The 14,575-nt window shown below is 34.2% G+C and overlaps 1 protein-coding gene across 4 annotated transcripts in view; it reads left to right on the forward strand.

The window, feature by feature from the left end:
* XPO1 (exportin 1) overlaps nucleotides 1-11,277 on the forward strand; it is a 42,997-nt gene extending 31,720 nt beyond the window's left edge. For all 4 annotated transcript variants that reach the window (XM_081069151.1, XM_081069149.1, XM_081069150.1 and 1 more), the window contains 15 exons: nucleotides 341-499; nucleotides 1,360-1,557; nucleotides 2,032-2,170; nucleotides 2,371-2,552; nucleotides 2,631-2,787; nucleotides 2,886-3,049; nucleotides 3,338-3,472; nucleotides 3,819-4,002; nucleotides 4,325-4,431; nucleotides 6,396-6,590; nucleotides 7,812-7,980; nucleotides 8,979-9,113; nucleotides 9,196-9,355; nucleotides 9,436-9,532; nucleotides 10,080-11,277. In XM_081069151.1, coding sequence (XP_080925277.1) covers nucleotides 341-499; nucleotides 1,360-1,557; nucleotides 2,032-2,170; nucleotides 2,371-2,552; nucleotides 2,631-2,787; nucleotides 2,886-3,049; nucleotides 3,338-3,472; nucleotides 3,819-4,002; nucleotides 4,325-4,431; nucleotides 6,396-6,590; nucleotides 7,812-7,980; nucleotides 8,979-9,113; nucleotides 9,196-9,355; nucleotides 9,436-9,532; nucleotides 10,080-10,226 — 2,328 coding nt within the window. In that variant the 3' untranslated portion in view covers nucleotides 10,227-11,277. The remainder of the gene's footprint in view (nucleotides 1-340; nucleotides 500-1,359; nucleotides 1,558-2,031; nucleotides 2,171-2,370; nucleotides 2,553-2,630; nucleotides 2,788-2,885; nucleotides 3,050-3,337; nucleotides 3,473-3,818; nucleotides 4,003-4,324; nucleotides 4,432-6,395; nucleotides 6,591-7,811; nucleotides 7,981-8,978; nucleotides 9,114-9,195; nucleotides 9,356-9,435; nucleotides 9,533-10,079) is intronic.
* Nucleotides 11,278-14,575: the final 3,298 nt, after the last annotated feature.

Consider the following 14,575-nt stretch of genomic DNA (forward strand, 5'->3'; position numbering starts at 1 on the left):
CTAGAAGGTTAATCATAATACCACATTACTGTACATGTGATCTGAATGAATTGAATATTATGTTTTTAATAACACTGGAGGGAAAAGTTTGATACGTGGAAAGTATCAAAGGATAGTCTTTGAGGAAATCTTAACTATTTGCAACATTAAAGGAAAAAAATTCATCAGAAGTTAGGACAAAAAGGTACAAAAACAGTTATAACAGATTAAGGAGTTGTGAAGAATAAACCGTTTAATTGGTTTATTGTTAGTAAAAGGGTGAAGGAATCTTACGCCTTAAATGTAGTGTTTTGTGGTTGGTTTTAAAGTACAGACTAACAGTCTATATTTAAACTTGCAGATGCTTCCTTTAAATACCAATATTCGACTTGCATATTCAAATGGAAAAGATGACGAACAGAACTTTATTCAAAATCTCAGTTTGTTTCTCTGCACATTTCTTAAGGAACATGGTCAACTTATAGAAAAAAGACTAAATCTCAGGGAAACCCTCATGGAGGTAGGCTTTGTGGAGTCTTTGGCTTCTGAAATTCTTCTTAATGCAAAAAGTGTGCCTTTGTTGTAAAACGTATATATCTTTCAACATATCTTCTTACCTATTACTTGTCTGCATTATAAATGTTGTCAGTTCTGAAATCCAGTTAAGCAGAATTTACTGATTTTATGTTCTACATAACGCCAGATCAATAATTTGTAATCAAAATTAAATTGATTTTTTTTTTATATAAATTAAATTGTTAAAGGATATTCAGACATATCACTTTTAGGATGAAAAGTCTTGAAATGTAATCCAGTATACAGTTCAGTATACTATCAACCATCGTCTATATGTTTTAAAACATTTTCATCACTCATAAAGATGATGTATCCATTAGAACAGGCACTCCTCCATTCTTTCCCCCAGCCCCTAGCAGCCACTAATTTGCTCTGACTCTAGAATTACCTATTTTGAAGTTTTCCTATAGATGGAGTTATAACACCTGGTATTTTATAATTTGCTTCTTTCATTTACCGTTTTCAAGGTTCATCCACGTTATAGCATATACTAGCACTTTATCTTTTTTTCATGGCTGAATATATCCCATTTTGTATGTGCATTCATTAGTTGATGGGCATTTGGATTGTTGCCTCCTTTTTGCTATTGGTACCAACCATTAACACACGGTTTTGAAGTGTTTTAAGACATGTCAGAAGAATGCAGAATCTGTTCCTAGAGAATTTCTACAGTATTGCATGAATAATGAAACCTGAGTTATGCAAAATAAAAAGATGAATTTTTATTTCTACTTAACGTAATTTGTGGAAAGCAGTTTGGATAATAATGTCTAAGGATTTTAATAGCGTTGGTCTTCTTTGTAGGCCCTTCATTATATGTTGTTGGTGTCAGAAGTGGAGGAAACTGAAATCTTTAAGATTTGTCTTGAATACTGGAATCATTTGGCAGCTGAATTGTATAGAGAGAGCCCATTCTCTACATCTGCCTCTCCGTTACTGTCTGGAAGTCAGCATTTTGATGTTCCTCCTAGGAGACAGCTGTATCTGCCTGTGTTATCCAAGGTAACAGTAAAGTGGGTGGTTGAGGGCTCTTCCTGTTACTTCCTGTGATTTTTGAGGACTAAATACAAGTACTGGCTTTTATTTTTATCTATTTAAATAAATGAGCTACCAAAACAATTCAACTTCTCCATGCGTGTTGAAAACGAACATGAAAAGGATTCGTGTAAGAGCTGTGGTTTTCAAAAGTGTAGTTGTTTTACAAGCAGCACCAATACCATCTGTGAGCTTATTAGAAATGCAAATTAAGAGACCACCCCCTAATTACTGAATCAGTCTGTGGATGAAACACTGGAAACTTAACAGTTTTTATTCGTGAAGTTTGAGAAGCACTGTTGTAGAAAAACATTGTAAATGTTTATTCTTTTGTATTGGAATAATTTTGTTATATTGGTGTTAAGTGCATATTTTTTCTTGCTATATTTGTGTGGCTGATTTCAGAGATCTAACACATTTTTCTGGCTTATTGTTGAAAAGGTTCGTTTATTGATGGTTAGTCGTATGGCTAAACCAGAGGAAGTATTGGTTGTAGAAAATGATCAGGGAGAAGTTGTAAGAGAATTCATGAAGGATACAGATTCCATAAATTTGTATAAGAATATGAGAGAAACATTAGGTAAGTTAATAAATACTATTAATTTGATTTTTATCTTTGTAATTTTGTTCTGGGGTGGAACTATTTTTGGAGATGTGGTATGCTTAGTTTTTGAATCTGTTAATAGCCATCTTTGTTAATGTGCTGCTGTTCCCTTGTTGAAAGGGGTTTTGCTCAGTTTTTCATTTGAAACATCTGGAACCTTTTTCCTTCCTTTGTAGTTTATCTTACTCATCTGGATTACGTAGATACAGAAAGAATAATGACTGAAAAGCTTCACAATCAAGTGAATGGTACAGAATGGTCATGGAAAAATTTAAATACATTGTGTTGGGCAATAGGCTCCATTAGTGGAGCAATGCATGAAGAGGATGAAAAACGATTTCTTGTTACTGTTATAAAGGTATGCAAGTGATATGTATGAACTGGAACCATTAGATAAGTCTTATTATAAATTACTGAAATATCTCTTATTTTACAGGATTTATTAGGATTATGTGAACAGAAAAGAGGCAAAGATAATAAAGCTATCATTGCATCAAATATCATGTACATAGTAGGTCAATATCCAAGATTTTTAAGAGCTCACTGGAAATTTTTGAAGACTGTGGTTAACAAGCTGTTTGAATTCATGCACGGTAAATTCTCTTTACTTAATATATTTCATTTAGTTATTTTTGTTTAATAGAAACAGAATTTTTCGGGAAACTTTTGATAAATGTTTTTGTTTTGTTAGAGACCCATGATGGAGTCCAGGACATGGCTTGTGATACTTTCATTAAAATAGCTCAAAAATGCCGCAGGCATTTTGTTCAGGTTCAAGTTGGAGAAGTAATGCCATTTATTGATGAGATTTTGAACAACATTAACACTATAATTTGTGATCTTCAACCTCAACAGGTATGGGAGCACTTAGCATATTTCTCTTAGAAAGTGACTCCTGTTTTAATCAGAATTCATTAATGGGAGATAGAAAGAATGCTGTTATTGGTTTCAGTTCAAATATCTCTGGTGACATTTTCATAGCGATTCAGAAATTTAACCAGAAGTTTTTAGGCTGTTTTCCTATCTAATATGAATTGTTTTTGACACTTTAACAAAATTCATTAAAGTACATATGTGAATTGTGTATATGTCGTTTTCCTTATTTATGATGCATAAAAATAAAATGTCTGCCTTTTAACATAGGTCCATACATTTTATGAAGCTGTGGGGTACATGATTGGTGCACAAACAGATCAGACAGTACAAGAACATTTGATAGAAAAATACATGCTACTCCCTAATCAAGTTTGGGATAGCATAATCCAGCAGGCAACCAAAGTAAGTTGTTTTACTTTTTGTAAAAGTTGTAGTGAAATTTAAGACTTACTTAACAAAAGTAGTGAGTTTGGTACCTTTCACATGTGTGCCTGATCCATAAATGCTTTTGTCTGTGCTTTTACACATTAAAAAGAAATAACGGTGTGTTTTTATTGTTTTTTGGTTTTTTTGTGGGTTTTTTTTGTAAATTAGGAATGTTTCACTCTATTCTTAGTTTGTTTTACCGTTTGGGATTATAGATGTGACTATAAATTTGGTATAAGGTGTGTATTTTTTGCTTTGGTAATTACAAGGATAATTTATTTGTGATAATTGGATTTATTTATTTATTTTTTGTCCTTCATAGAATGTGGATATACTTAAAGATCCTGAAACAGTCAAGCAGCTAGGTAGCATATTGAAAACAAATGTGAGAGCCTGCAAAGCTGTTGGACACCCCTTTGTAATTCAACTTGGGAGAATTTATTTAGATATGCTTAATGTATACAAGTGCCTCAGTGAAAATATTTCTGCAGCTATCCAAGCTAATGGTAAGTGATTTTGAATTCTTATGGAATGTTGTATAACTTCAGTTCTACATTCACTGCCTTAGTGTAAGCATTCAGTGTTTCTTAGAGATTTAAATTAGTCCCCCTCTCATGTTCCAGGTAACCCTAGACCATTTTTTAAAACCAGTTGCATGCCTCTTTCCTTATAAAATAAGTCTTATTTTCCCGGTAAATTGATCTTTAGGTGTTTTTGTCTTTAGATTTTTTTAATGGTAAATGGGAACTAATAGTATCTGAAGCATATGTAATTACCAATGTAGAATTTTAGTTGTCAAGTTGGATTCCACTTGATTGTATCTTTTAGGTGAGATGGTTACAAAGCAGCCATTGATTAGAAGTATGCGAACAGTAAAAAGGGAAACTTTAAAGTTAATATCTGGTTGGGTGAGCCGGTCCAATGATCCACAGATGGTAAGTGAGTGAGATGTAGTTTTATGTTTTTTAAGTTGATGCTGCGTTCTATGAAATAATGCTTTATCTCTGTATGCATTTGGCTAATTTAAAGATAATTTAGATGTCTACATTTGGGGTTATTTTATAGCATTCTATTTCTTAGAGTCCTTGAGTCCTTTAAAATAGTTATAAGCCATCTCCCAAAGAAATTGCTGTTGGGGATGGTGGTGATATATGGTGATATATAACAAAATAGCTGAAAAAGATAGGTCATTTTTATTTTTCCATGGGTAGTTCACATGAAATGTTTGTGTACCTCATGACTTTCAGAGCAATTTACAAAGCTGTCATTAGTTTGCCTCTTCATTGAAAGAAAGTAAAGTGCTTTCCCAGTTGAAGGTTTGAAAGTCTCTTACTCTTATTCCTCTTAGTCTTAATAAATCATTTCCAGAAAGAAAAACTATGCCTCAACTTGGAAAAATGTAAATTATTTTTAGTTATTGTCAAACCTTTTCATTATCGTGGTCCTTGGAACATTACAAAAAGTCCTGCCCTGTTAATAACACTGCTGTGTGGTTTACAAATGTGTTACTTCTATAATTTTGAAATTTTTAATTCATTGTTCGTATTGATAAATATTTCTATGGAAATTTGTTCAGAAAAACAATTGTGGAATTCTCAAGGTGTCAGATTTAAATATTGAAAGGTTTTGAACATATTACAAGATCAGAACTATTTAAAGTTGGAAAGTGGAAAGTAGGATGAATTGAGGAATTGTAAAGTTCGTAATTACAGTAGCTTTGCTCAAGTTACAGTAGCTTGAGCAAATTTCAGGAGTATTAGTGGTGACAATAACAAATGGTGCCATATTTTACAACAAAGACTTACGTTGAGGTTTCGGGCAGTGAATTCAAAGATACTCAAAAACACTTCAGATCCAGTTTGGTGGGAAAGAATTAATTTCAGTCAGTGTTGAGTAGAAATGAGAACCATTTCTAGTTTGAAACATCAAATGGGTAATTGGAAAAATAATTTTGTGCTCATCCTTCAAATCTTACTAAACCTATTTTGTGTAGTAGCACACTATTAACACTAGTAATCTTCAGTTAAAACACTGGTTGTATTTATCGTACACACTTTAAATGAGAACCTATTAAAACAGACAGACATTGCACCCTAATATGACTGTTTCTTGAGAATTATGGAAACCCACAGTTTTTCTGGCACAGTTCCAATTCCTTTTATGAGAATAAGTGACAGGATTATGATTATTTTTTAATTAAAGTTTATTGGGGTGACAATTGTTAGTAAAGTTGCATAGATTTCAGGTGTACAATTCTGTATTACATCATCTATAAATCTCATTGTGTGTTCACCACCCAGAGTCAGTTCTCCTTCCATCACCATATATTTGAGGATTATTATTTCTGTTTATTAAAGTGTACTTTTGGTTAAATATGAGTTCCTTGGTGTTCATGGATATTACCCCATAGATGTTACCCATTGAAGAAACGGATACAATCTTAGTTAGGAAGACTTCCCTTTAGGTTTATTCATCTCATATAGACAGTATCCCTAAAATCCTAGTCTTTCCACAGTATCTTTGAGCCAGGCACTTGGTTTTGGGCCTTAGTTTCTTTTGTAATTATAGATATGAACTATACTATGTTCATGGCACTTCTCAGCCTATTGTGATTTCTTTGTTTTCATTGGATTCTCAGCATAGCATCATCATTCTTTCTGCTTGTATCTCTAAGTTGGTTATTTCAGGGGTCAAATTATATATGTTTTTTTCTATTGTGATTTCTTGGTTTCTTTTGGTAAAATGTTTTAGTGTACAAAAAAAACCTAATCAAAGCACAGGATTTCTCAGTTTTCAGTAGATGATCAGCCTAAACCTTGGAGACATCAGTGACCTAGCTTTTGATATTAGTGACCAAGTGCCTATATTAAAACTTATAAATATTTTTTATTTTTAATAGGTAGCTGAAAATTTTGTTCCTCCTCTGTTGGATGCAGTTCTCATTGATTATCAGAGAAATGTCCCAGCTGCTAGAGAACCAGAAGTGCTTAGTACTATGGCTATTATTGTCAACAAGTTAGGAGGACATATAACAGCTGAAATACCTCAGATATTTGATGCTGTTTTTGAATGCACATTGAATATGATAAATAAGGTATGTGATTTATATCTCAGTTATAAAATGGGAAATTATGCAGGATATCCTTATTTCGCTTGAAACTAAATGATATCTACGAATGTGGCTTAATCTTTGTGTTCTGGTATTAAATGAACTTCTAGATCAGGGAACTACTTTAATTTACTACAAAAATATCTTAGCAGCAAAAAGTAAGTTTGATAAATTGTAACATTCAAATAGCAACTTTCTGCATTTGAGGCATTAAAAAATCAGTTGTAGTCTGACCACTGCACTGTACACCTGAAGCCGAAGCTGAATACTATTGAATGTCAACTGTAGTAAAATATACATATATAGTCACGGGATGTGGAGTACAGCATAGGGAATAGAGTCAGTGGAATTGTAACAGCTGTATATGATGTCAGGGGGGTTGTAGATTAGGGGAGGGGAGTTACCGTGTTGTCAGGGGTGTCAATGTCTATTGTTTTGTGCACCTGAAACTAAAAAAAAAAATCAGTTGTATTTGTTTAAATAAAAAGGCAGGTTTATACTTTCAGTTATAAAAGTATAGTATGCGCTTATGAGAAATTGGAAATATATTAAAGAAGAAATTTCTATGTAAGTATACAAATTTACACAGTAGGTAACAATTTTTCTAATCTGTTATGATCGCAGTCACAGTAGTGATAGTAATAATCTCAAGAGTTAGAAAATTAGTTCCTTATGTGCATTTTGATGAGTTTCTTCATAATAAGGTGACCTCGTGTCCCCTCATTTTAGTAGTTCATTTGTTTACCGTGTTTCCCCAAAAATAAGACCTAGCCAGACAATTAGCTCTGATGCGTCTTTTGGAGCAAAAATTATTATAATTTTATGTATTTTAAAAAATTAGTATATTTTTTTCTTCTAGTAAAATAAGACCGGGTCTCATATGTGATATGATATGATATATGATGCTGGGTCTTTTTCTCCAAAAGACACATTGGAGCTAGAGCTGATTGTCTGGCTAGGTATTATTTTCGGGTAAACGCAGTAATAAATGGTAATTTCATCTTCCATGAGAGGTGAATTATATTGTGTTTGGGTTTGCCTCTCGGGGCCATACATCTATGTCATGGGTTCCACCAACAACTCCAAATATACTGAATCAGGGCTTGCTTTTCCACTCCCATTTAACATATAGTTAATAATTAAGGTAGTTAAATTTTATTTTGTTCCCTTCCCACCTTTTTATTTCTTTTTTCTTTTTTCTTTAAGGACTTTGAAGAATATCCTGAACACAGAACAAACTTTTTCTTACTACTTCAGGCTGTAAATTCTCATTGTTTCCCAGCATTCCTGGCTATTCCACCTGCACAGTTTAAACTTGTTTTGGATTCCATTATTTGGGCTTTTAAACATACCATGAGGAATGTTGCTGATACAGGTAAATGTATAGAAATGATATCTTTTTATTAATTTGTCTAGCAATCGACAAACTATACAGACATTAATAGATAGACATATACTTATGGAGAGGTAGGTGTTACTTCGCTTGTTCTCAGTTTTGTTTGCATCATTTGCATCTATAGAGCTGAGTAAGTCTTAAGTCCTAAAAGCAGTTTAATCATCTGTTTCAGACATAGTCCATAGGCAGGATTGAGTTATGGGGAAATGGGCGTAAAATTCAAGGTAGGGAGAACATCACTTACCCATATTTTCACCAGTGTTTCCTTTTCCCCATATGCTTTTTTTCTGTGGCACTAAGGGTCTACTGAGGATAATACTTTACATTTCTAGCGGGAGGATTTTTTGTTTGTTTGTTTGTTTTAATTGGGGAATAGTGTTTTTCCAGGATGTCAAGTCATTATTTTTCAATCTAGTTGTGGAGGGCTCAGCTCACTAGCCCATGTGGGACTTGAACCGAACCGGCGATCTTAGTGTTACGAGCACTGCACTCTAACCACTTACCAAACCGGCCGCCCACCGGTGGCTCAGCTAGAAGTTCAAGCTGGTGTTTTCAATCTAGTTGTGGAGGGCACAGCCTAGTGGCCCATGTGGGAATCGAACCGGCAACCCTGTTCAGAGCTTCATGCTCTAACAAACTGAGCCACCCGGCCGCCCCATTATTTGTTGTGTTTTTGAATAGTAATTGGTTCATGTAATAGAAAGATCTGTTTAGTTGTACTGTTTTTGGAGTGAATGTGCAGAGAATCAACCAATCCTTCAGACATAGTGGAAAGGAGGTAGTGGTTGTTATTTAGGTTATAGTCTGTAAGTAAGCAGGCATTGATTCTAGTTGAACTCCATTTCTGATTCAAGGTAATTTAGGCAAGTAATCTAATCATTATCAAAAAAGAGGGAGAATGGGCTTTGAGTTGAGTAGCTGAAATACTATCATGAATGTTGCCAGTCTGTAATTTTTCGGTATTCTGTATATTTTAGGCTTACAGATACTTTTTACACTATTACAAAATGTTGCACAAGAAGAAGCTGCAGCTCAGAGTTTTTATCAAACTTATTTTTGTGATATTCTTCAACATATCTTTTCTGTTGTGACAGACACCTCACATACTGCTGGTAAGAATTTAAAGCCATAAAAATGTTAAGTGTTCCATTGTTACTACATCTTCAGAGTTAATAATGTTCTTTTTATCAACAGGTTTGACAATGCATGCATCAATACTCGCGTATATGTTTAATTTGGTTGAAGAAGGAAAAATAAGTACACCATTAAATCCTGGGAATCCAGTTAACAACCAAATGTTTATTCAGGAATATGTGGCTAATCTCCTTAAATCTGCATTCCCTCATCTACAAGAGTAAATATATATACTTTTTAATAAACTTAAAATTTTCAATTAAAAACACAGGTAACTAATTACTATGTTTTGACTTGCAGTGCTCAAGTAAAGCTCTTTGTAACAGGGCTTTTCAGCTTAAATCAGGATATTCCTGCTTTCAAGGAACACCTTAGGGATTTCCTTGTACAAATAAAGGTATGTATTTTATTTACAGTTGAAAGATACTAAGACTGATTTAAGTGTTGCAAAGTGTCGTAAAACTCATAACTAGTTGATGGATTATTTTATCAGTGACTAAGAATTTGGTCACAAGATATTCAGGGTTTTTCCCCCATCAAATATAAGTAGTTTTAAAAAAATTAGCTGAATATAAAAACATGATTTCATAAAGTAGAGGGAGAATGCAAAAGAGAATGAAAATTGTCTGAAATACAGCTTTGAAGACAATGATTATAGTTAAATATGATCATTAACCTTAGAAACAGCTTTCTTGATACCTTATGTAGTATATTTTACATATAGCATCATACTATACATCTTTTGTAACCTCGTTCCCCGCCCCAAACACCTTTGGTTTTGAATTCAGCTCCATAGATTATATCTATATACTATAAACCCAACCAAATGATGGAAAAAATTACATCCCTTGTGTAAAGGGGTGTGCTTACCTATACTTCCCTAAAGTCGGTCATTTTCCAAAATCGAAGTGTATTGTGTTGATCTTTCAACTGTCTTTTCACAGGAGTTTGCAGGTGAAGATACATCTGATCTGTTTTTGGAAGAAAGAGAAACAGCCCTTCGACAGGCTCAGGAAGAGAAACATAAACTTCAGATGTCTGTCCCTGGCATCCTTAATCCACATGAAATTCCAGAAGAAATGTGTGATTAAAATCAGAAGTCATGCTGTTATTTTTTTTTTCTCTCTCTCTCTGTCTCTGCAACTCTTGTTAGCAGAAGAAAACAGCATCTGGATATTTGTCGACCAAAATGATGCCAATTTGTAAATTAAAATGTCACCTAGTGGCCCTTTTTCTTATGTGTTTTTTGTATAAGAAATTTTCTGTGAAATACCTTCCATTGTTTAAGTTTTGTTTTGGTCATCTTTATTTAGTTTGCATGAAGTTGAAAATTAAGGCATTTTTAAAAATTCTACTTCATGCCCATTTTGTGGCTGGGAAGGGGGGAGCAGAGGCAAATTCGATTTGAACATACACTTGTAAATTCTAATACAAAATTATACAATTTTTCCTGTAAACAATACCAATTTTTAATTAGGGAGCATTTTCTTTCTAGCCTATATTTCAGTCTAGAAGAAAAGATAATGAGTAAAACAAATTGCATTGTTAAAAGGATTATAGTGCTGCATTGTCTGAAGTTAGCACCTCTTGGACTGAATCGTTGTCTAGACTACATGTATTACGAGTCTGTATGGCAAGTTTGCAGCAAGATCATGTGCATATCATCCCATTGTAAGACTTCAAAAAATATGGGAACAGTTAGTTATTTTTACACAGTTCTTTTGTTTTTGTGTGTGTGTGCTGTCGCTTGTCGACAACAGCTTTTTGTTTTCCTCAATGAGGAGTGTTGCTCATTTGTGAGCCTTCATTAACTCGAAGTGAAATGGTTAAAAATATTTATCCTGTTAGAATAGGCTGCATCTTTTTAACAACTCATTAAAAAACAAACAAAACAAAACTGGCTTTTGAGATGACTTATACTAATTTACATTGTTTACCAAGCTGTAGTGCTTTAAGAACACTACTTAAAAGGCAAAATAAACTTGGTTTACATTTATTTTCCCTCTGTTGGCTCAAAATTATTCCTGTATTAATGAAGGTGGTTATTTGTTTCGGTATTAACATTTTAAAATGACGTTTCACATCTGTTGACTTAACAAATATTGTCTCTGAAATTATTGGGAGTAAAGGCTGTAATTGTGTAAAATGAATGCGCTACTTAGATACTTTCCTGTTCCCAAGAAACAGCTGTGTTGTTTGACTCATTTTACTTTTATTTGTTAAAGAGTATCTTTATGTCTCCAGTTAGGAGCTAAGTGTAACAAAGATTAGCCTTAGAATAAGAATCCAGTTGCAAGAAGCTATTGCAGATACTGTGTTCTTGTAAAATGTAACTCTTGGTAGTCTTATCCCCTTAAAAATGGGAAGAAGGAGAGAAATGTGTAGACGGCCTATAAAACATTGAAACTAAGGGAATACAAAAAGGAAACCAGCTTGGGTGAACCTGTTTCCAGAGGATAAATCTAGCCTGCTGTAAACTAGTTTTAAGCCTAAGCATTTGAAGTGCTTCATGTTTGTGAGGAATCAGCAATTTTGTTTAATTGCTGTAGTAACGTAATAGGTCTGGCAAAACTGCCATAAGTTCAGTAGGATATAATCTTACATAAAATTAACTTTCCTAGGGTAGCAAATGGTAAAAATTTAAGTGTATTCAAAGAGGAACATTGGAAGATTTCGTTTTAAAACTTTAGCTTTGTTAAAATCTTCGATTTTGTCTTATTAATTATTGATATTTGCCTTAAAACCTGTTTTAAGAGGCTTTCTTGGATCAGCTAAGAGTTTAGATCCAGATTGTTTGTTCTATTATAATAGTTATATATAAAGTCTATATTGTTAATTTATAATGACACCATTTCCAAAAATGGTCATGTATAATTTTCTTATCTTCCTACAGCCCCACTGGACTCTTGATATGTTCTGGATGTTGCAAGAAACCAAGCTTTGGCTTGGGAACCAGGATAGTCCACTTTGAATTAGACATGATTGGCAACTGGGGATTCAATCACTGCCAAAAGTAAATTTACATCTTTAAGTTAATAAGGGTAATTATAGCTACAAACAAAAAGAATCATTTCTTGAAGTTTTAAACTGTATAAATTTGACACATTCAAGGAAAATTCATAAAGTGAACTAGAAACATCAGATTTAAGTGTTTTTAAGTTTTTATCAGATTTTAAGTTTTTATTTCAAGTAGATCTCATCAGTTACTCTGTTCCATAGTTTAATTCCTTGCATGAAGATTATTTTGTGGGTGTGTTGAGCAAAAACATTTGAAACTACAAAAAATAGAAGTCACTTAAATTTAGGATAGGAAATTTCTTCATTGAACGTTAATCATATTTGAGACACCTTCAAGGTATTTGACAGCCAAGTCTACTCATAACTGGCCATTCAGCTTTGGCATAGTGCTCTTAACAGAATAAGGCAGTGTCTCAATTGTTAAAAATTGTGAGGGAGAACTGAAGTTGTCTTTCATTGTAAGTGGGTATGAATCTTGGTCTAGGCACTCAGATGGGGAATCTTGGGCAAGTTATTTGAACTTGTTTGAATGAAAACGAGGATCACAGCTAAGTCTCATATGGTTATCAGAATTTACATATAAAAACCTTTGCCAAGCTGCCTGATACCGTATCTCCAATTCTGCGATGCATTTTTTCATTTTAGCTTCTCTGGAATTGGGGTACATCTTAAACTCGGCATCTTAAGTTTTCTTGTGGCCAGGCAATACTGCAGACGTGTGCCCTTACCTGTCCATGTGAACTCAGTTACAGCTGTTGGTGTGTTTTTGATAGTTATATAATTGCTATTTAAAATTGTCTTGCAAAGGATGGGTCAGCATCAAAATGTTACTGTATATGCAGAAAGGCATACAGAAGCAGCAGGACGTAATATTAGGAAGAAATACTCATTGTTGGAAGAACGATAACCACAATTCTGTTTTCTTGATAAGTGGCAACCAAGTTTTTCTTTGGACCGAGTAAGGGAGATGCCTATAAGGTATAATGTGCAAAGAATTAACTACTAAATGCAATTTATTCATGAAATTGATACTTGGAAACAGATAAATTTCTTCAAAAAGACTGGTAACCAAGTCATGCAGTTTGCAGGACTATCAAATACACTGTCATAGTTGGCAGCATTCTCTTTTTTTTTTTAGTTTTTCACCTTTCCACCTGCTCTCCATCCCCTCTCCCCTCTTCAAGCCATGTTTTTCAGTCTAATTGTATAGGACACAGCTCCCTGGCCCATGCTGGTGTTATAGGCCTGGCACTCTGCTCGGCTGAGGCAGTCGGTCACCAGTCGTCGGTCTCGCCAGCTGCTGGCCACTCAATGCTGGCCACCGGGGCAACTCAACAGCACTTAGCAGCTCACGCTGACGGTTTGCTCACGGCAGCTCTGCTCCAGGGAGAGCTGTTCACAGTCTTAGCTGTAGAGGGTGCAGCTCACTGGCCCATGTGGGAATCGAACCGGTGAACTGGGCGTTTGGGAGCACGGTGCTCCAACCATCTGAGCCACTGGGCCGGCCCAGCATTCTCATTCTTGATGGTACATAAAACAATGGTATACATCTTGCAAGTGGTATCATCTTAGATTTGAAATAAAGCAGTATGTAAACCAAGTGATTTCAGTTTTCACAGGTTGTCCTTATTCCATTTGAGTCTAATTTGGTAGGCTTACGTAGGATGCAGGCATTTCATGGTTTGATGCGAACAGAGATAGGAAAGGATAGAGGTTTTAAAAAATACAATATTTTGGCTATTGAGAAGAGCTAATTGATCTGGTTTAGTCCTGTATGTAAGGATTTTACTCCAAAAGTTACTGGCAGAATTCATTCTGTAACAACGAAGACAGAAGTCTGAAAAAAGTTCATAAAAAATGGTCACATATGTCAGTGAACTGATTTTGTTCCTGTGATTAGAAGCTCAGGTGGAAGATTGGGCAATAAAGTTACATAGAAATGTTTAGTTATTTGTAAGTAGGTAATTAAGAACTATGGTAAAGTTTCTTACTATTTTGTGTTTTCCATCTCTGATACATTCTTAGTAAATTTAGAAAACAGTAATTCTGTAATGTATCTAGTCCATGTTGGCGGTTTCTCCAACAGTTCCCAAAGATGAGTCTCATGGCTTATGTTTTTCCAAGGGGGAATCCAACGTAGAGTCATACTTTATGCATTTGTAGTCGTTGAGTTTTTAATTTCAGTGATAATTTTTTTACTTTTTGAAATTTATATTTGGTTACTTTTCAAATGTTTTTTAAAATAGTCTTCATTTTTCACATTTATTTAAGTACAGTTTGTATTCCATCAGTTACTCAGATTGACTAAAGCCCCTCTACCCCACTGGTAATATTGGCTTCAGATTCCACATACCATTTTTTCATTCTGGGGGGCTCTAGGAAATAAACCCTTACTAGCTTGAAAAGTAGTTAGAATTTTAAG

Source organism: Rhinolophus hipposideros (genome assembly GCF_964194185.1).
Source record: "Rhinolophus hipposideros genome assembly, chromosome: 12".
Lineage (NCBI taxonomy): Eukaryota > Metazoa > Chordata > Mammalia > Chiroptera > Rhinolophidae > Rhinolophus > Rhinolophus hipposideros.